We start from the raw sequence: 23974 nt of genomic DNA on the forward strand, positions 1-23974 counted from the left end.
TACTAACATGTAGTTGATCAGAAAATTAGACATGAAATGGGTTACCTTATCATACACTGTGGCTTTTATTAGTTATCAAACAAAAATAACTACAGTAAAAAACATTTCATCCCAGTTTCATATTACTCCTGGCTAATTCTGTTAAAAAAACAATTGAAACATGAACTGCACAGCTATTAATGCAAGTAACAGGATTCTTTCTAAATAAGAACTAGTGACATTGAGCAAATAATTTTCAAATTGATATAGGGTGATACTTAAAAAGGGCTAGATTAGTGGACAGTATATCGAGAGAATGTTCACGTCCCGTCTTGTAAAATTATTGTAAGGTGGCTATTTAAAATGTTACTAAAGAACATGTAAATGTCAAATCATCAGAGTAATCTGAATATTAACTAAACATCAAATATTATGTGAAGGGTTTTTATCTGATACAATATTAAAAATTCCAAAAATAGACCTCAAAGGTTATGTGAAGGTAGGCTTTCATTCAGAATTTTCAAAATTAAAATAGATTCTAAAAATTTCTTTTCTTAGAATTTTTTAGTGCATACAGTATAACTATTACATGTATAATGTGGCTGGATTCAAAATATATATTGGATATAAGAGAGACAATGTAATATATAAGTTAAAGAAAAAAAAAATCTCAGTGAGTCAGAATTAAAGAATTGTGGTGGCCAATTTAAAATGGCCTTGTCTGGCAATCTGTTGGACTGCAGTGTAAGACCGCTTAAGCTCGATAGTTTTTAGTAGTGCCTGCAACCTCAACACTCGTTGTAAGATAGGGATGAGGGGAGGGTTTGGGGAGCCTGAGGCATCAACAGCCATTTCCTGGCTCTCCTTGGTCTTAGGTTGATAGAGAGAGGAATTGTGAACTGGTCATTTTTATATATGGTCAGTCTCTAGGGCATTGTCCTGTCCCTTGCCTCTGCCATTCATGAGAGACCTTTAAATCTGCAGTGTCTAACAAAACCTTGATGATGATAATTTTCAGACCTTAAATATCCGTGGTTAGCACTAAACAAATACAAAATTAATATTCTACTAATGAAAACTAATGATAGTTGGAGTCTTAAAGAGTAATTATGAAACTTTCTCAAATATTTTCACAAAAACAAATCACTTCAAAATTACTTTTTTTACGCCATTCCTCGTTCATAGTGTCTTCCAAAGTACGAAATACATTACCCATCTGCTAAGAACTTTCCGAATTGGAAAAAAATAATTTGAGACTGAACCTGTTCTGTCCGTTCATCATAGAGCCTAAGTTATGTTTAAATCACACATTTTTATAACATTTTCATATAACTCTTAAAATACAACGATTAGTGACAACTTACCACGTATTTAAAGGCTACTCATGAATGGCAGAGGTAAGGGAAAGTGACATTGCCCTAGAGACTGACTATATATACAAATGATCAGCACCCAAGCCCCTCCCGACCCAAGCCTGGACCCGGGATGACTCAAAAGGTAGACCTATAAGCTCACAAGGATGGTGAGGTTGTAGACACTAAAGAAACTATCAAGTTTGAGCAGGACTCGAACCCCAGTCCAGCGAGCGCCAGGCAGGGACGCTTCCAATAGGCCACCCCAACCTTAGGACAGTATCAGCAAAGGCAAATAGTACCATATGTCTGCAAAAACTGCAAACTTCAGCATTTCTCTATTGGCATAAAGTAAGGAAATTTAATAACAAATTCTTCCCCACAATATCAAAATACAACTTTGTCTTACTGAGCAACGGTTCTTGATGAAACTCCTACAAGCATATTGTCCAGTATTCCACAAAAGGAATTATTTCTTTTTCCCTAAAATATTTACTCTAATGTTTATCAAGAAAGTGCTTTTATACAAAATCTAGACGGGTATGCCAAGAAATAGTTTGCAATCACCAGAAATTTCAGTATGACAATGGCCCACAAATTACCAAAAAAGCTATTATTAATGATTTTCTGAGAGAAAAAGGCAAAGAAAACCCTCTAATGATTTATAAAAAGAAAGATAAATAAGCCCCACTATGTCCCGTATCTGTCTAAACTCAACGATTATATCACACAACAATGAGGATAAAAACTATATTTTAAAAAAGTACAATTCTCGAACCAAAAAATTAGACTGACACTTCCTTTCAAATTCTGCAAATCACAATAACCCAAATGAGAGCAAAATCAAACATTTTAAAATTACTGTATATTCTACTTGTTCCTACACAAATACAAACATGAAATCATACTCCTATTAAAGAAAGAGGGTTTTTATGGTGATAACTAATTAATTAAAAAGTGTTTACAGCTCAAGACAATTGGATATCAATAAGAGAAGTTATGTCGACCAAGATACTGACACCAAGAGACATCAATCAACTAATGTACAACCTATTTCCTCTGGTTAAGCTGCTGCATACAAATTATTATTTTTACTAGCCAAGCTACAACCCTGGTTTGAAAAGCATAATGCTGCAAGACCATGGTTCCAACAGGAAAGCCAGCCCAGTGAGGAAAGGAAACAATGAAATAGCGAATAAACTATATACTGTATGACTATTGAATAAAAAATTAACATTTCAAAGTGTTATAAAAGGTGAGTCATATATAAACTATAAAATAAGACGTGTCACCTTTTTCAACAGAAAACCATTTACAAAAATTTAGTACTTCTGAAGTTCCACAGATTCAATCTCTAAATTAGGAAAATCATTCCAAAATCTGCTTACACCTGGAATAAAACTTTTAGAATACTGTGTAGTATTGTGTCTTATGATGGGGAAGGCATGACTGATAGAGTTGACCGCACACTAAGTACTACGGAAAATAGTACAGTCCATGAAGATCTGAATGCAAACGATGGTCTGCACTACGAAAAATCTTATACAATATGCACAAAGAACTAACTGAACAACAGTGCTACAGATTAATATCTAAATCAAGAATAAGAAATTTGATAGACCATAAGTTTTTGTCATACAAATTTGGAGAGATTCAGCATCTGAAGACCAGGCAGAACAGTACTCGAAACAAGGAAGAAAGAAAGAATTAAAATAATTCTCCAAGATAAACTAATCATCAAAACCCTTAAAAAGACTTTCTCAATAAATCAATTTTTGTGTGAATTGAAGAAGAAACAAGCCAAATGTGCTTCTGAAAGCTAAGTTTGCAACCAAGAATCACAACTGGAATTTTAAATGAGTTTTATATAGTTAGAGAGACATTGCCCATGCAAATATCTGGAAGTTGAAGAGCCACTGTCCTCGACCTGCTTACAATCATACTTTTGAGTTTTGGTAGGGTTCAACTTCATGCCCCCATTATTTTCACCATGCACTAATTTTAGCTAGATCTCTATTAAGGGATTCAACAACCACAGATCTACATTCAGGAGATGGAATTGAAGCAAAGAGAGTAGCATTATCTGCATATGCAACAAGCTTGTTTTCTAAGCCAAACCACATATCATGTGTATACTGTTTAGTATGAAAAGTAATTGGCCAAGAACACTACCCTGAGAAATACCCCATATTACACTCCTATACTCACTATGTAATCTATTAATTAAAAATTCAATAATAATACTATGAAAAGATCCACCCACTCCCATGTATTAAAGTTTGAAAACAAGAGCCTCATGATTAACAAGGACAAAGACAGCACTGAAATCAAGGGCAATCATACAAAGTTCACGACCACAATCAAGGCAGTTTTGTACAGCATTGGAGATTGTAAGAAAGATATCACAAGTCCAAAGGCCTTTGCAAAAGACAAACTACAAATCAGGTAACAGACGTAATGATTATTTTGAACATACCTAATTTAAGACAATTTGCCAAAGGTGTTATTAATCAGCAGGGCTAGAGCTACCACTAGCAGCACATTTACCAAATGTTTTAACATTGCCAATTGTCCAACAAATTCAAAAAGAGCCTCTTCTAGCTAACTTGCAAAAAATAACAGACACCTTAGGAAGTAACAAATCAGAGGTCTTTATAAAAAGCAAAGGAATAATACTGTTTGGATCTACACCTCCATGTGCATCAGGACTGAAAAGCTAAACTAGTTAGTTTAGCCACAGGAAAACAGGAATGAGGAGGATTGAGTTTCTCATTACTCTGCTTATTGTTAAACACATCAGCTAAAAGGGTTCTCTTTTCCTTTGGACCATGAGTGACAGAGCCATCCAGTTTAAGTAAAGGAGGAACTAATAAGTCTACACCAGAGTGCAAATTTGAGGGTAGCCCACCATTTATGCTCCTACCTTGTATCAGAAAAGAAGTATTTTTTTTTTATGGTCAAATTGCATTACTTTCCAGTTAAAGCATAAACTCTGTGAGCAACAGCTCTTAGCCGAGTATAGTTATTCCAAGTCAAATCTGATCTGTTGCCCTTCCAAATACGATTCTTCAACTAACTTTTTTACAATCATCATTGAACCCTGGTTCATCTCACTAAACATTTTAACATGAGAAGGGATATGCCTATCAATCTGTTAACCAGATTTCATTTAAGAAAACAGGTACAACCTTTACAAAATTGTGACCTAAGATCACTCACAGTCTCATTGAGATTTTATATAATATCTTTGAAGAATATGACACATCCAAGACAGTATAGTCTCAATTAATAATGAGACCAAGACATGATCAGACATCCCAACTGAAAGAACCAACCTTCCTTCTAATAACACCTGGGGAGTCAATGCATAACAAGTCCAAGAAATTACCAGACATTTGAGTAGCCTCACTTATGATTTACTCAAAGTCTAATTCAGAGGCAAAGTCCAAAGGTCTTAAACCATACTAATCAGTAGGAGAAAGTGAATTTAACCACTCCCTGTGGTGAGAATTTAAATCAGCAACACACAAAAGAGACTCTTATCTTGTATCTTAGCCATAGTGGTAAGAAGACAGTCGGAGATAGAATCATCCTAGTCTGGATTCTGGTGGATCGAACACAAATAAGTTGTTTGTTATTGCCTACCACAAACTTATATAACCTGAATTTCATGACATCCACATTCATAGAAAGACTTATGAGAAGCAGGGCACCCAGTCTTAATAATACACCACCATCCTACTTGCCCTAAGAATGGCAAACCATTTCAAAACTATTGGCTTCTTAAAACCTGGAATAAGCCGATCAGAGGAGGGCCCCATTTGAGAAACCAAAGTTTCTCACCATAATAGAATATCCTACTATCTGGAGGCAACTGTAAGGTCTCGAATTCTGTCACGTAGTCCACGAATAATGCAACACAATAGATGACTCTGGCAAAGTCTAGGACACACTGGTCCTGGATTTGGCTAAACATCTTTATAGAGATTAATACTTAAAAATATTGAGGTCTTATCATTCTTAAAAACAAACTAAAATTAACGAAAACAAAAATATGTACATGACCATATAGAGAAAATAAAGAGGTGAGTCATATATTAAAAACAAAATTTTGGATAAAATGGATCAACATGGCTGAGCCAAATACCATGCAAGGCCAAGTACCCTGCGAATAACCACTTCAACTGAAGGAAGAAGACCAGTAATGATGGTTTTGAAAATGAATACTAGTGAGGAAGAGAGAAATAGTAAGAGAAATATTTGGAACAGAATAAAAATACTTACGAGATATTTACAAAATTAAAATTACAATCATTTGAAGCTATAAAGTTACTTATCCTATTCCAACTCTTTCAGACAAGTCACCTGTGCGAGGAAGGAAGGATTTCACACTAAGATGATTATCCTTTTTGAAGCGTCTGATAACCTATATGCATCATTTTATATTCAAAATTTTTTTCAAATGTTTTTTCCCATAGCTCTACGAGTTTGGAACTAAATGAAAATCAAACGAGCACCTGGAGATGTGTCACAGTTTTCACATACTGTACCAGACATTTTCTTCCTATCGTTCAACTTTTCCAAAACACATTTTTTTTTCAGTCATTTGTATCAATTTCATCTTAGCCTATTTGTATTTTTAAATGGGAAATGACACCCAAATAAACAAACAAGACCAGCCACAGAGAAACTTTAATTGGTTTGAAATTTTCAGTCTGAAAAGTTTGTTTTTCACACTATCACGGAATAGATTAGTTCCTATAAATGAAATCCATGCAAGGGTACATGCAAGTTCACTTCTCTCAAGGACAAGATAATTCATGAAACTACTGAACTGTTCTCTTAAAGACACAAAACAAACATCAACAAATGGTGAACATTTCTGATAGAAGAAAAAAGAATAAACTAGCGCATACAAATCTATTTTGTGTATTTAAATAACCAGCTGATAGGGGGAAAAGAACATAAATAAAAAAGGATTGGTAACAAAATATTGCTAATTCGTGAGAAGGCAAAATATTTATGGACATTTATTGGATTTCCAGATAACTATACATAACAGAGTATCATAAAACATATAACACATCACAGATGAGAAGGTATTTCTAGATGCTAGATTGAAGAATAAACTGTACAAAGAATACCAAACATAACCTAATGAAGTCATTTCCTATTTGAGGATGAATTTTCCTGAAGTACTATACTTAAAAAAAACTATTTAATAAAATTAAATTAGCTGTTGTAAAGTTATAAAATGACAAAAGACTTGCACAGTGCCAAGGAATTTTAGTTTAGAATAAAGGACTGTTCTCAGGGATTTTGTTTACAATTAAAGAGAGTTTAACATTAAGAATGAGAGAAAAACAAACAATAAAATAAATTAAAGGTAGTTGGTGCTTTTAGCAGGAAGTCATTTTCACTCGAGCAATTCGGCATTTTGGAGGTGCATAAAACAAACTAAGCATTTTCAAGAAACAAGAAATAAAGGCCACCAACATTCACAACTACGATCAGGAATTATAAATAATTACAGCTACAGTATACAAAGTACCATAACTGCCATTCTACCCTCAAACCCGGCTTTTCTGAGCATTCTAAATACAAGACACTGCCGTAAACCATAATTTAATATCCCAAATCACATCAGAAGGAAATGCACCCCACTAGAATTCTCCCCTACCAGTGCATCATATAAATATGCAGATTTCTCCTAAGCTGCAGCTAAGCTACGTCTGTGCACGGATCTTCGACTGTAGTTTTATCAACCATGACTGTATTTTCACCGTGGGTTTCGGGTGCATACGACTCTGACAGTTCAACATTACGGATGGAAGAAAGGTCTGCAGACTGAAAGAAGTGACAGTGTCATAAAAAAATTCATGACATTTGAGAATTCTACCAAAGGAAATGACACAAAGAAAAAGCTTGAAGAAACTGATTTGAAAATCCAAAGCAAATAAACAAACTTATAAATTGATTTAAGATCATTAAAGAGAGATTTCTAAAAAGACTACAATATAGAAAGTCCTCAACTTACAAACTTAATAGGTTCCAAGAAGCTGTTTGTAAGGTGAATTTTGTTAAAGTTTGCTCTAAGGTAGCTTCATCTAACTCACATGCCTATAATTTTCAGCGGCAAAAGTCAACAAATAGTCCCTTTTCATATTGAAAATGCTGTCTTGCTTACTGCATTAAATATATGTTGTTTTATTTCAGTACTGCATTATGAAGTTTTGATACAATATCCAAGATATATTATTTGTTGGATTTTTTGTATCTCCAAATATTTGTAAATTGAGGACCTTCTTATAACAAAAATTATGTCAGACTTCCATTAATAAGAAAGAACAATTTGATACTCTAAAAATAAATAAATGTAAGATCACTTAAGAGATAGGAATCAACAGATTTCTAGAGATTTCGAGAATATGAGCATCTATCCCCTTTGGTAAAATAATGGAAGAAATCCAAAAGACACTGAAATGTTCCTTCTAAATGTATAACAAACTACAAAAGTCTGAAGCACTGAAACTACAGAAATAATGGGAAGATCACAAAAGAAAATATCAAAAACAAGAGATTCAAAAGTAACATAAAAAAACTGTTAATATGAATCTGTACAGTACCATAACCTATCATTATTATTACTTTTAGTATGTACAGTACCATAACCTATCATTATTATTACTGTTAGTAAAATAATACAGTATTAACTTTAATATTACTGTTATATATTACAGTAGAACTTTGAAAGTCAACCTACAAATCTAAGGCCATATTATTTTCCATGTCATTCAAGATCCTAGACAAGGAAACACTTCGAAAACCCCTTGGGGGAAATATGAGCAACGCTACTGTCAAATTTATGGACCTGAACTTACTGGGTCCTAAATGACACGGATGGGGACACAAAACCAACAAACAAATCCCTACATATTAAATTCTGACTTCTAACTCAGAGAAAAATTATTATTAAAAAGAGAGAAAATTAACCATCCTAATGAGTCAAGATCGACTCCTACAGAGTTGGTCCGAGAGAACAAGAGCATTACAGTCATATTTTGAAATACTGAAAAGATGTTCAATAATCTAGAAACTTTACATGGGGAGATTACCCAATCTAGTATAAAGGGGGTAATCTGGAGATCTGGACTTGTGGGGCTTGGGATTAAGGGGAGGATTGTAGAGTTTAACTGGACTTGTTGGGTTAAGGGGAGGATTGTAGAGTTTAACTGGACTTGTTGGGTTAAGGGGAGGATTGTAGAGTTTAACTGGACTTGTTGGGTTAAGGGGAGGATTGTAGAGTTTAACTGGACTTGTTGGGTTAAGGGGAGGATTGTAGAGTTTAACTGGACTTGTTGGGTTAAGGGGAGGATTGTAGAGTTTAACTGGACTTGTTGGGTTAAGGGGAGGATTGTAGAGTTTAACTGGACTTGTTGGGTTAAGGGGAGGATTGTAGAGTTTAACTGGACTTGTTGGGTTAAGGGGAGGATTGTAGAGTTTAACTGGACTTGTTGGGTTAAGGGGAGGATTGTAGAGTTTAGGAATTTGAGACTGGAACCATCCACATTTGTACACAATCCGAAAATCAACAAAAGCCAGCGCTTCCTCAAGGTATCACTGCAGACCTTATAGATTTGTATCCTTGTAGTTGTAATGATCTGATTTGGAATACAGTATTCCCATTCCAAAGATGGTGGGAGGAGAAATAATTGATAAATTAACTTGAAAAGAAGAGAGAGAATCTATTCATTGAATAACTAATTCTATCTCAATTCATTGAATAACTATTTCTATCTCTATTCATTGAATAACTACTACTATCTCTATTCACTGAATAACTAATTCTATCTCTATTCATTGAATAACTAATTCTATCTCTATTCATTGAATAACTATTTCTATCACTATTCATTGAATAAATTTAAGCTACAGAACAGGGAAGACAAAGAATATAACCATACTCTCCTTTTTCAACTAGCAAATGCAACTCTAAAAAAAAAAAAAAAAAAAAAAAAAAAAAAAAGAGAGAGAGAGAGAGAGAGAGAGAGAGAGAGAGAGAGAGAGAGAGAGAGAGAGAGAGAGAGAGAGAGAGAGAGATATGAATTCACAAATATAAAGAGACCATACATTAAAAGTTGATTGAACTAATCTAATGCATTAGTAGATAACATTTAGCAGGCACAAGGGAAAAAAAACATGCAAGAGCTTCTGTTTGTCTGCAAGCAGGTTACTAAAGCAAAGAAGGCATCAAAGTTGGTTTTCAGGAAATCATGCAAGTTAGAAATAGTTTCCGTGATGTGTGGCTGATCTTAATATAAACTTGTATCCGCTGGAGTCATAATGAGGTAACTGTGATTCCTCATTTAATCAATTTAAGAGTCCTGTTTCATGTATTACTTAAACAGATAATTTTTTGTAAAAAGAAATGTACTGTAACTTCCTTCAAATCAGTTTTCCATAGTTAAAAGTAACTGTTGCAGAGGAGAAGACTTTATAAAAACTACACAAGCTGGCACTTATAAAGGTATTTAATACTTTTCAGGGTTTAAAGGTCACTCATGAATGGCAGAGGCAAGGGACAGTGACATTGCCCTAGCAAACAGGACAATGCCCTAGAGACTGACCATATACTATATGATCAACGCCCAAGCCTCCTCTCCACTCAAGCTTGGACCAGGGAGGGCCAGGTAGTGGCTGCTGATGACTCAGCAGATAGACCTATAGGCTCCCACAAACTCCCCAACCTTAGTTCACAAGGATGGTAAGGTTGCAGACACTAATGGCACTAACGAGACTGAGCGGAACTCAAACCCCCGACTGGCAAACACCAGGCAGAGACGTTACCAACAAGGCCAGAACAACCCTTCCCCTGTTATAAATTGAAGATCATAAAATACCACATGGGATGGGCAAAACGTCCACCGGGAACAGGCAGCAACAAACGTGCCTTCCGTTAAATGCGAGTGGGTTACGGTATTAATTGAACCCCCTTAGGTAAGCAGTTGTTCCTCATTCATGAAGGTAATAGATTGACCAAAACACCAGCCACCCATTGAGATACTACCACTAAAGAGTTATTGGGTCCTTTGACTAGCCAGACAGTACAACATTGGATCCCTCTCTCTCTGGTTACGGCTCATTTTTCCTTTGCCTACATGTTCATCGAATAGTCTGGCCTATTCTTTCCACGGGCTCCTCTGTCCTCATACACCTGACAACACTGAAATTACCAAACAATTCTTCGCTCAAGGGGGTACTTTCCTCTTAAGGGTAAGGGTAGAAGAGACACTTTAGGTATGCCAGTAACAGGGATCCAAGAGAGCAAGGTCCTTGAACGATTGCTTACTCATGGGAAATAATCTTACCTTGAAACCCTGCAATATATTCCCAAGGTTTAGAATGGGGTAGTGTGTCATTGCTGATGAAACTAGAAATTTTTAATCCAACTGCAATTTGACAAATTTCTTACTGTACACAAACAATCCTGACCTTTAGGTCTTTAAGGTAATTCTTTCCAGGATCTCTGCTCATTAAACTAAATTATTCAATATTGGTTGATAAAGCACAAAGATATATTTGGGAAATTACTGAGGGACTGTCTCTGTGGATAATATCTTACAGATTTCCAAGAAGTCAAGAGACCCACTTAGAGCACTGCCCAATAATTAAAAGATAGTGAGTGAAGCTAAAATGACCCTTTGGGGATGGGTGAACAATGTAAGGCCATTTCACAAACGTTATATGACACGAGTCTCAATTGATGCAAAAAAATTCTGATAGATCAAGTTCTAACTTGACATGACAAGTCCTACGGAAGCCTTTGTGTCAATTTGGATCCAATTGAGGTATCGTTCTGCCCCTCCTATCCAAAAATGTTATTTTCCTTAGTAAAATAAATTTTTGAATATACTTACCCGATGATCATATAGCTGCATCCCTGCTGCCCGACAGAAAAAACCTACGGGAGGAATACGCCAGCGATCGCTATACAGGTGGGGGTGTACATCAACAGCGCCATCTGTCAAGTAGGTACTCAAGTACTCGATGTCAACAAAGAACCAATTTTCTCCTCTGTCCCACTGGTTCTCTATTGGGGAGGAAGGGTGGGTCCTTTAATTTATGATCATCGGGTAAGTATATTCAAAAATTTATTTTACTAAGGAAAATAACATTTTTCAATATCAAACTTACCCGATGATCATATAGCTGATTCACACCCAGGGGGGTGGGTAGAGACCAGCATTACAAGTTGACATTATGAGCTAAGTATTCCGTATTTCATTTTAGCAGTTATTCAAAATAACAAGCATAAAATAAATAAGTACCTGGTAAGGAAGACGACTTGAACAATTACTCTGCCTTTTTAAGTACGTCTTCCTTACTGAACCTCGCGATCCTCATAGGATGCTGAGCGACTCCTAGGAGCTGAAGTATGAAGGGTTGCAACCCATACTAAAGGTCCTCATCAAAACCTCTAATCTAGGCGCTTCTCAAGAAATGATTTTGACCACCCGCCAAATCAAGATATTTCAAGAGAAAGATTAAAAAGGTTCTGGAATTAGGGGATTGTAGTGGTGGAGCCCCCACCACTACTGCACTCGTTGCTACGAATGGTCCCAGAGTGTAGCAGTTCTCGTAAAGAGACTGGACATTCTTAAGATAAAAGACGCGAACACTGATTTGCTTTTCCAATAGGTTGCGTCGAATATATTTTGCAGAGATCTATTTTGTTTAAAGGCCACGGAAGTTGTGACAGCTCTAACTTCGTGTGTCCTTACCTTCAGCCAAGCTTGGTCTTCCTCATTCAGAAGGGAATGAGCTTCTCGTATTAACAGTCTGATAAAAATAGGATAAAGAATTCTCTGACATAGGCAAAGATGGATTCTTAACTGAACACCATAAAGCTTCAGACGGGCCTCGTAAAGGTTTTAAAATAGAACTTAAGAGCTCTTACAGGACATAATACTCTTTCTAGTTCATTTCCAACCATACGATAAGTTTGGAATATCGAACGATATTGGTCAAGGCCGAGAAGGCAGCTCGTGTTTGGCTAGAAAACCAAGATGTAGGACATGTAGCCGTTTCGGATGAGAATCCGATGTTCTTGCTGAAGGCATGAACCTCACTGACTCTTTTAGCTGTGGTTAAGCATATCAGGAAAAGAGTCTTAAAGGTGAGATCTTTCAGGGAGGCTAATTGAAGTGGTTCGAACCTGTCTGACATAAGGAATCTTAGAACCACGTCTAAATTCCAACCAGGTGTAACCAAACGACGCTCCTTCGTGGTCTCAAAAGACTTAAGGAGGTCCTGTAGATCTTTATTGTAGGAAAGATCTAAGCCTCTGTGACGGAAGACTGATGCCAACATGCTTCTGTAACCCTTGATAGTGGGAGCTGAAAGAGATCGCTCTTTCCTCAGATATAAGAGGAAGTCAGCTATTTGAGTTACAGAGGTACTGGTCGAGGATACGGATACTGACTTGCACCAGTTTCGGAAGATTTCCCACTTCGATTGGTAGACTCTAAGGGTGGATGTTCTCCTTGCTCTAGCAATCGCTCTGGTTGCCTCCTTCGAAAAACCTCTAGTTCTCGAGAGTCTTTCGATACTCTGAAGGCAGTGAGACGAAGAGCGTGGAGGCCTTGGAGTACCTTCTTTACGCGTGGCAGACGTAGCAGGTCCACCCTTAGGGGAAGAGTTCTGGGAACGTCTACTAGCCATCGAAGTACCTCGGTAAGTTATTCTCTCGCGGGCCAGAGGGAAGCAACTAGCGTCAACTTTGTCCCTTCGTGAGAGGCGAACTTCTGCAGTACCTTGTTGACAATCTAGAACGGAGGGAATGCATATAGATCTAGATGAGACCAATCTAGTAGAAAGGCATCTATAAGAACTACTGCTGGGTCCGGGATAGGAGAGCAAAGTATTGAGAGCCTCTTGGACATCGAGGTTGCGAAGAGATCTATGGTTGGCTGGCCCCAGGTGACCCAAAGTCTCTTGCATACATCCTTGTGGAGGGTCCAATATGTTGGAATTATTGTCCCTTCCTACTGAGACAATCTGCTAAGACATTCAAGTTGCCTTGGATGAAACTCGTTACTAGTGAAAAGTCTAGACCTGTTGAACAGGAGAGGAGGTCACTTGCGAACTCGTACCATGTCAGAGAGTAGGTCCCTCCTTGCTAGGAGATGTACATCAAAGCAGGGAGTTGACCGTGTTCACCTCCACTACTTTGCCTTGAAGGAGAGACCTGAAGCTTTTCCAGGTCAGACGTACTGCCAGAAGCTTCTTGCAGTTGAAATGCATTGTCCTTTGACTCGAGTTCCATAATCCCGAGCATTCCCTACCGCCTAAGGTCGCACCCCAGCCTACGTCCGATGCGACTGAGAAGAGAACGTGGTTGGGAGTCTGAACAGTCAGGGGAAGACCCTTTCAAAGGTTGATAAAGTCCTTTCATCAAGTTAGACCAGACTTATCTTCCGGAAACCGGGATCGAGACCGCTTCTAGCGTCTTGTCCTTTTCCAGTGAAGAGCTAGATGATACCGAAGAGGACGGAGGTGTAGTCTTCCAAGTGACACCAATTGAACCACGGATGACAGTGTCCTAACCAGACTCATCCACAGCCTGACAGGGCCGTGTTCCTTCTTCAGCATCTTCTGGATGGATAGCAGGGCTGGGGGTTGATCGTCTTGTTCAGCCATGTCCTCATCAGAGGGTTCCTCATCCGAAACTGATGAGGAAACGGCAACGGAGTGGGCAACGTCTGACTCGCTGAATCCGGTCGCACTGGTGGATGCGTGACGGAGCCGGACACAAGATCATGGTACTGCTGCACAGTCTGTGAACTGTCAACCATGGGGACGCGAGGAAGTACAGCGACAACCCGAAACTGTCTAGACTGTCTGGGTTGTGCAGACAACCCCTTATCGGGTTGCTGAGGTTGCCGCATTGCGTCACAACAAGTCACCTCTGCTGGTTGTTGAACGTCTTCCTAGTGACACACTGAACGTCCACAACCACCTCCGAGAGTCGCTTAACGTCAACGTGCGACTGGCAACCCACACTGGGTCGCACCGGTGGAGGAACCATCTCAACTGGCGGACGTGAGTAGGATACCTCAGCGTCAACAGGGCGTACAACCAACCGGTAGGAAGGTTGTTGGCTAGAAGGTTCTTCTCCGAGAAAAAATCCTCTATCAAGGACTAAGCTTGGACTGCATGTCTTGCAACAAAGCCCAAGGTCTATGGGAGCAGGTGTGGCAACAGACGGGGTTAGCGACTGAAGCGGAACCATTTACCATCCCTGGAAGCATGTTATGCTTTAATTAAAGTCCATAGGAGGCTAAGCAGCTTAAGGCTCCTCTCCAAATGACAGAGTCCTCAAGGGAATATCAGAAGGAGGGAGAACAGCACTTTCTCATCTACAGGAACCATATCCGAGAAAAGCTAGGTTATCTCAGTGAGGGTTTCACTGGTGCATAAGCAGCAGACCAGAAGGCAATGTTATGTAACTGCTTGACAGTCTGTGAACTATCAAAAACTGAACTGTCAACCACAACAGGTGCGTGAGGACATACAGCACTGGTGCATTAGTAGCAGACCAGAAGGCAACGTCATGTAACTGCTTGACAGTCTGTGAGTTGGCAACAACCAAAGCTGTGTGGGGAAGCCTCAACTCCTGACTGACTAGTCTGCTGCGGGCGAGTGGCGGTAACCACAGTGTGTTGCGGAGGCTGACACACCGTGTCAAAACACGGCAGCTTGTGGTAGCTCACGCACGGCAACGGAGTGCTCCGTGTGTCTGTGGGAGTCAGCATGCGTCTGGCAGGGTCGACTGCGCATGGGTGGAGGAGCTCTCACAACAAGAGTGTGGGAGCAGGCAGCCATGCTGGGCGCACAACCGTGGCAGGCTGTAGGCCAACGGGTGCATCGTCAACCTTCTCCGCAGTCGGAGTGTGGGAGCTGGCAACAACAAAAGCGGAGTGCTGGTGCGTGGGAGGGACTGCCGTGGGTTGCGGAGCATGCCGCATTGCGTCAAAACACGGCAGCTTGACAGCACCTTCCCACTGCTGATGCGGAAGCTCACGCATGTCAACGGAGGGTGCAGCATGAACATACGTCTGGCAGGGTCGACTGCGCATCGGTGGTGGAGCTCTCACAGGTGGAGTGTGGGAGCAGGCAGCCGCAGTATCTGCTGAGCGCACAACCGTGGCAGGTTGTAGGTTAACAGGTGCAGTGTCAACCTTCTCAGCACGATACTCCTGCATGAAGGAAGCAAGCTGAGACTGCATAGTCTGCAGCATGGACCACTAGGGTCTACAAAAGACGGCAACAAACGGAGCTACTGTCCGTTGTGACTGAGGGTCTAAAACAGCTGGTGCGGCAACAGACGGAGTTACTGCCTGTTGCGGTACCACCTTGCCTCTCTTGGGAGGTGTGCAGTCGTCGGATGACTGCAGCGAGTCCGAACTGACCCAGTGGCTACACCTAGGCCGTTGGACTTGCGCGGAAGGGACCGACTTGCACTTAAAAAGCTGCAAGATTTGGTCCATGGTTTCTACGAGAAACCTCTTCCGCAGACGAGGAATAAATGGGCTCTCTCGTCTTTGTGTGGGTGGGGCGATCACGTCGGCAACGTGTGTAGATACACCCGAAACCACCGAGGGAAACGTCTGTTCGTCGATCAAGGCCTGTGGAACCCATAAGTCGTTCGACATTACTTCTCCCCTGGGCTTGGGAGCTTGTAAGAGGTCCCGGACTAGGTGAACAACTGGCACGAACAGACGAACCCTCGAACGCAACACTGTAACACTTTGCGCATATCACTTTATCACTTTTGATTTTCTGTTTGCACTTATTTCACTGAAATCGAAACTTTAACTGATTTCTACCTGAAACACGCAATCCTATCCTTCATTAAAAGGTAGTAATTGCGAAAAGTTTACAAAGCAACAGAAAAACATAATTAAAGATAAAGAATTCAGTGGCTGGAAAAGAGACTAAACACTAGATCAAATAAACTACGTTTAAAATCTCTCACCGCATAAAGCCTGGGAACAAGAATAAAACTCTAGAAACGTTTTACCTTCTTCCCCTACAGCGACTAGGGAGAAGAGTAAAAAACGAGAACAACGTTACCCGCTTGAACGAAACGTTTATTCTCCTCTCTCTCCCTCCGTCTCTATCTCTCTCTCTCTTCTCTCTTGACTTAGAACCTGAGAGAAGAGCCCAATTATATATCGTTAAAACATATTATTTGCTAAAGGAAAAAAACTGAAAGGTTTCCCAAATAAAAAGTTCCTTTATTAGAATTTAAACCATTAAGCTAAGAAAGAATGAACGAAACGCTAGAATCGGTTTACTCTTACTGCAACGTGAAACCGTGAAATACTCTCTCTCTATCGTAACGATAGAGCGCATGTTGAACGCTCTGAACGTCAACAACTGCGGAGACTAAACTAAACGTTAGTTCATCTTTGAAAACAGTACGAGACTATCAAAGAAATTCTTTCAAAAACATTAAAATTAAAAAAGTATAAATTCTTAAAAGGTAAATACGATATGACGGGCTCAATGTTAATTAACTTCGGTTCCAAGTAAGGACCGCCTACTATTAGGAAAGGTCGCATATAAACAAACATAAAAATTAATTTTTATAAGTTTATAATAAATGGAAAGTTAATCGAAGAGGCCTATAAAGGCGGAGAGATATAAAATAAATAGATCTATAACTTGTTAAGCAAAATTACCAAAAACCTAAACACACTTCCGTCTAAGGGAAGGGTCGGCCATTTAAAAGTGAAAGAGAGTCCATACTCTCTTCGTCACCAACACTTCCGTCTAAGGGAAGGGTCGGCCATTTAAAAATGAAAGAGAGTCCATACTCTCTTCGTCACCATAATTAAATCTATCCAAAACGAGTTCAAGTTTTGAAATGAAGATAAAACCCCTGCATAGCGAAAGCTCAAAACTGGAATAGTGTACTTCACCAAATCGTTGTGAAAACAAATCCAGTTAGGGACGGCGTATTTAGTAGGTCTTGCCTGTGGCACGACAGAGGGAAAAATTGGTTCTTTGTTGACATCGAGTACTTGAGTACCTACTTGACAGATGGCGCTGTTGATGTACACCCCCACCTGTATAGCGATCGCTGGCGTATTCCTCCCGTAGGTTTTTTCTGTCGGGCAGCAGGGATGCAGCTATATGATCATCGGGTGAGTTTGATATTGAAAAAAATCTTTTCAAATCACCTCTGAGGGGCTATATGTTAACTTATAACTAAAAACTAATTCCGGTATTCATCATAGAGTAACAAGATTTTATGTCATTTTGATGACATAAGCTTTTAGTATCATTATGTGGTAATTAGAGAATGCCAGTTCTTTGTATTTGCTGATGATTTTAAGAGGGTTTACAGTCCATGCAGCTACCGAGTAACCCAAGGTACAGGCAACCAACAAAGGCACATGCCTATACTCTCAATTTGTTCACCAACTGCATCACGAAGTAGCACCTTTGGAGATTCCCACTCAACACTGAACAAGGTGTTTCCTAAACTATCTAGGAGTAGCAAGGAATTTTCTGCTAAGAATCTGGCTAAATTTAAATTGTTGATAATGGCATTACAGACTTAAAGGTAGTAGGTTAGCCAAGGCACCAACCACCCATGGAGATACTACCAATAAAGAGTTATTGGGTCCTTTGACTGGCCAGACAGTACTACATGGATCTCTCTCTCTCTCAGGATATGGCTTGCTTATTTCATCTTTGGCAACACATACATAGAATAGTCTGGCCTATTCTTTACACATTCTCCTGTCCTCATACACTTGACAACACTGAAATTACCAAACAATTCTTCTTCTCTCAAAGAGAACTACTCCACTGTAATTATTCAGTGGCCACTTTCCTCTTGGTAAGGGTAGAAGAGACTCTTTAGCTATGGTAAACAGCTCTTCTAGAAAGACACTCCCAAATCAAATCATTGTTCTCTAGTTTTTCCTTATTTCCTTTCCTCACTGGGCTATTTTCCCTGTTAAAGCCCTTAGGCTTATAGCATCCTGCTTTTCCAACTAGGGTTGTAGTGTAGCAAGTAATGAGAATGATAATGATGATATGGTAACAGCATTAGAAAATCCATCTTGGTTTTGTTCAATGCAGGCTTTCTACTACCTAGTCGAACACCACACGATTGCGTTTTAAATTTTGTTAAAATGTAGCAATTAATTTGTTAAGAATTATTCAAAATTATTCAGAAAGCAAGTTTAAAAGGCACATATAATACAGTGTCTATACATCAGCAAATTCTCTGGCTACGATTACGCTCAAATCGGGCGTCCATTTTGGAGGATTACGCCAATTCACCTTCATAAAGTTTCTATTGTGGTATGCAACCTGATATTTTGAAGCTTTTACCAAATGTAAATGGATTTATTTGATGAAATATTAAAGAGATTTAGAACTTAAAATTGCAAAACAGACAAACAAAAAAAATAAAAAATAACTGAAAGTGACATTTTGGTAATTTTTAACCGACTCCAAAAGATCTATTAATTTTGGCTCTTCAAGTCACACAAGTTTTTAATTTTTCTAAGATACTTTGTCATCATCAGATAACAGCAATCATGTTACTTAAGCAATGCTTTGCACAACCATATTAAACATATTTTAAAATTATCCCCATATCTGCACATAAAATTTAAGTTTAAATGTAGTTTGTTGTCACTATAACCGAATGTAATGTCAAAACATTTTGCAGAATTTAACTAATGAACAATTCAGTACAATTCAGTAACATGCATGACCATCAAAATACATAAAATGTAAGCTAAAATTGCTAAGAACAGTAATTCAAATTGAGTAAATAATACAAAATGTAACTTAAAAAATTTTTTTTGATAAATTTTTATGCATGTTTAAGAATACATTACCGCATTTCGTAGACCAGAATATATTAGAAATAAACTTGATTCGAAGTCTATCATTTCTTTTGTGTCATTTTTTCAGCTTGCCACATAATCATCTAATCTCTAATCATGTTTACGAGATTAAGAAAAAAAGGTATGAAGCATAAACGCATCATTACGGGGATATCTCTTCTAATTCAAAACTTAAAAAAAAAAAACCAGAACACCAAACGTTTAAAAACTATGAATCGACGCGAAAAACAATCCAACCGACTCAAGACCAATTGAATGATCACCTTTTCTCCCCCTATTATCCCTACGTTGAGGGATCAGTTGCCTGATGCACCCTCTCCAATGCCTTCTGTCAAAGGCATACTCTTCTAACAAACCTCTTCTCTCCATATCATCCTTCACCTTATCTCGCCATCTAATTCTATGCCTCCCTCTCGATCTTCTCCCCTTAACAGGTTCCTCCGCAGCCTCCTCATTCCCTTCCCGCCACCATTTCAGTCATAACGCTCATCACTTGAACAATGACGCACATTATTACAAGACAATACGTACAACCTTTCCTTTCGACCGACTTAGAACAGCTCCGAGAGAGAGACCATTGCAGTCACAACCCTAGCACCATACTCTATACACTTTCTTTTCGTTCAACTACTTCTAGAAGAAAATTAAGTACTTCACAATATGAATGCTCCTAATACTGACATCAAAGCACATGAAATTTACTTTCAAAACGTATCCATCTTTGACTATTACCGTATATACTCGAGTAATGCAGAATGTCTGCGATTAATACCGAATTTGCCACATAACTCTTACCTTCACTTGAAACACTTTCTTTACAGTTAGCATACTATCGGCGGTGAATCACTTAAATAACCCTACTGTACTTTTATTTTCTAAGCCCACTTGGTTATCATTATTTCTATGGAGTCGTTTAATGCGCACAGTCACATTTCTGGATTTTAAAGAGATTTTTTAAAAGGATTTATGATTTGGGCCATACAGCCTGGAGCCAGGATTGGAAGAGGGTTATTTAATATAGAGATGTAACTGGGGGAAAAAATTAAAAGTAAGTTTACAAATAAAATGGAATTGGTAACGGAGGTTAAGAAGGAGGATCAAAAGGTGGTACAGCTCAGAGCTAAAAGACCCTTCAGTAATGCCTACAGTGCACCCTGCAAGGAGTCCAAGGGATCTTCCCTTAAAACATAAATGTAAACTGGTAGGCGAGGCTAAAAGAACCTTTACAAATCAGGCAAATTGTAAACTTGTTACTAAACAAAACATTTGATCTGTTTGGACCAAGATTGGTCATGAAATAATTAGTACATTGTAGCAACCAAGCAAAACTACATAAATTAAACTATATAAAAATCTAGTTATTTCAATACGATCAAAAATAAATCATCAAACATTACAGTAAATAATACGATCACAAACTTTTACACGTCAGTTCTCCCCTTTTATTAGGTTGACATAAAATGGGGTCTTTTCAGTCTGCTCTGGTTTTCCTCAATCCCTTTTCAAATAAAATTTCCCAGCCTTACCTACAGGGTTTCATCTGGCCACTTCCATCTCTACATTACTGTGCATATACGGTTAAATGATCCTTTCCGCTCTCCTCTGTATTATATAAATTTACAGAAAATATTTGTGCTTTGATGCTAGGAGGGCCACACAGTTACAACTGTCTGAGGATAGCAAAAGACCCAATATGCTTCTACTTTTGGCCAAGCTGTTAACTACTTCATAGCCACTTATAAATCTAAGTTATGAAAAAGCATATTACACCAGCTTATAAGTCTGGCTAGAAGTTTTGCATCATCAAGTCTCCTTGGGCAAGGGCAGGATATGAAATGAGACTAGAGACACACCAAGTACAAATTGTCATTATTTTTACAATAGCATCCATAGCTACTTGTCAACTTCTTTTCAAAAAGTATCATCACATCATTATTATTTAAAAAATTTAAAGGAATTTAAGGAAGATGAAGAAAGATGATTGATGAACAAGACTTCTAGCCCAGATGATGAAGAAGACAATGACTCTAAGGAACACAAACGAAAATAAAATTAAATATCTTTGCAACAGGTCCGAGATGAGTTCCAAAGTCCACTTCCCCAAAAAGCCAACGCTCAAACACCAGGTTAAGCTTGAACAGCAAGTACTGTACATTTAGTCCCGGGGAACTACTAAAATTGAAAGTGCTCTGAAGTGGGGACACGCCACGCCCCTCTTACCTCCGATTCCGTTTTAGGTGACGGCTTCTCCAGAATTTCGATCTCTTTCTCCTGCATGCTCAAGTGTGACAGCTTGCTGGGCGACACATTGATTTTGTTGATGGTGTTTCTGGTGGAGGTTCTCTCTGACTCAAATCCGGAGCTACTTGTTGATGACTGTTCCTTGTTGTCCGGCTGTGGAATACCACACAAATGAGGCAATGCATTTGCATCTGTTGTCCAGGGCCATTAACCAACACTATATAAGTTTTACATTTGTGTCGATGGTCATAACTTATGTTCGCAATAATTATGAATTTCCAATTCCTCCTCAATATGGTAAATCAGATATGATGGGGATCAGCTTCAAATATAACTTATGTTTATCATCATGTACACATTGCTCTTTTCTCTTATAATCAATAAAGTAAACTATTTACTCAGTGTAGCTCCCTGAACTTGCATTTAGCATTAAACAAGGATTGTCAATTTATCTTTCTCAAGCTACGTTACTTGCATTCAAATGAATGCAACTGCTTGATAAGAAATTTATAGCTCTGGTAAATTAAAAGGCAAAATTTTCTAAAATATTCATAACTTAGAACATGAAGTTACCCCCTTCCACCCTACGATAAATAGTACTCCATGTATCACATATCCCAAAGGAAAAAAATGTTTTTAGTTGCATTGCAATGGAAGCCTTCAACAGACTATACATGCAGTACATGAGAAACCATTACATCTATACCAGTACAGATACTTCACAGACACTTAGTTGTCATTTTAAATAACAGAACTTGCTGTTCCCACTGTCTACAGGTGCTAAATGTATCCAGTCATGAGACTTCAAACCTCATTTGAAAAGGTTCATCTTAAAACATTTAAAAATGTGGTGAGACTCCTGTCAGATATGAATTTAAAGTCCTACTGCATTTGTTTCTTTTGCTTATGTTGAATGTATGAATTGAAAAGATGTCTCTTCTATCTTTGCTCCCTATTTACCCTCTGAGAATCAGTTGAAACAATGACGTCATCCTTTTATGCAACTATAAATGCTATATAGAAAATTTATTCAACTTTCAAATGCTATCTTCAGTTTCTATCTACTTTTGTTCCTCACATTACGAAACGTCTATACAAGTATTCAACACAAGACGTCATTGCTCCCTGGACAAAAGTCATGAGCCTGACAGCAATTTTGCCCCGTCCTGGATCACCAGAGGTTAAGGTACTGAGTGGGGAATGTCTTAAAACAAATAAAACCTTAGGGTATGCATCATTGTAAACTCACTCACCATATTCTTAACGTTACAGCCCCATAACTTCTGGAGGGCCTGGAATTTGGTGTCCAAGTTAGTCGATGTCTTCAGGTCCTTGTCGCTACTGCTTGGGGCCTTCACCTGCAAAACGAAATCCGCTAAAGCTCTAGAATCGAAGTCCATTGAAATTAGTTATAAATTCTGTCTACAGACCATGTGTAACATATTCATTTATAAGTTCCAACCGATATCTGTGGAAACGTGACATAAATGCGATTTTAAGGCGATGTATGAAGTAGCACACCTGATTCAATTGTGTATTAATGACGTGAACCTTACTTTAACCATTTCTCCGCTGATGTGGTCCAAGCTCTCAAGAAGAAATAGTTCATAAACTGATAAACAAAAATTTGAGTAAAATTAAATACTCGATGGTCCAAGCTCTCGAGAAGAAATATTCATATGAATAACTAAAAAATTAATTACTCTTTTACACCATGAAATGTAGAGCAATTTATTTCCTTCAGACAGAATAAGCAATGTCCCTGTAATGAAGGGGGAAAAGAAAGGACATACATGAAAATAAAATTAATAATTCCTAGTATATTACACAAAAAGGAGAGGGGTGCACAAAAAACTATTGTACTAAGCATTAAATATAAGCTCTAACGTGGGATCAGGGCTTTCAGACGCGTTTAGTAGTAACTCACATGGATGAAATGCCTGCCACTAACTGAGGAATAAACTCTAGTAATCTATATATTAATCACAAAAATAATAAGCTATGGGATGTCTAACAGATTCCAGATCAGAAGGCATTTGTGTAGAACGCCTTCCTGAACACCAAAATGCAACAATTCTAGTCTAGATCTAAAACCTGTTTCTTTTTATTTTAAGGAAATGTATGCTGAATACCTTGGAATTCAAAGAATAGAATTATAAACAAAAACACCAATTAGAATCACCTCTCCCTTTTCATAATAGAATTTCAATAAGAATCACCTCTCCCTTTACATGACAAAATTTCAATCAGAATCACCTCTCCCTTTGCATGACAGAATTTCAATCAGAATCACCTCTCCCTTTACATGACAGAATTTCAATCTGAATCACCTCTCCCTTTGCATGACAGAATTTCAATCAGAATCACCTCTCCCTTTATATGACAGAATTTCAATCTGAATCACCTCTCCCTTTGCATGACAGAATTTCAATCAGAATCACCTCTCCCTTTACATGACAGAATTTC

General features: G+C 38.3%; 1 protein-coding gene across 1 annotated transcript in view; it reads right to left on the reverse strand.

Annotated features, from left to right (window-relative positions):
- LOC137659323 (coronin-2B-like) overlaps positions 1–23974 on the reverse strand; it is a 95136-nt gene that overhangs the window by 25345 nt on the left and 45817 nt on the right. Inside the window, exons 8-9 of the mRNA XM_068394343.1 lie at positions 22762–22909; positions 21488–21661 (exon numbers count right to left, since the gene is read on the reverse strand). Coding sequence (XP_068250444.1) covers positions 21488–21661; positions 22762–22909 — 322 coding nt within the window. The remainder of the gene's footprint in view (positions 1–21487; positions 21662–22761; positions 22910–23974) is intronic.

The sequence above is a fragment of the Palaemon carinicauda genome, chromosome 19 (assembly GCF_036898095.1).
Source record: "Palaemon carinicauda isolate YSFRI2023 chromosome 19, ASM3689809v2, whole genome shotgun sequence".
Classification (NCBI taxonomy): Eukaryota; Metazoa; Arthropoda; class Malacostraca; order Decapoda; family Palaemonidae; genus Palaemon; species Palaemon carinicauda.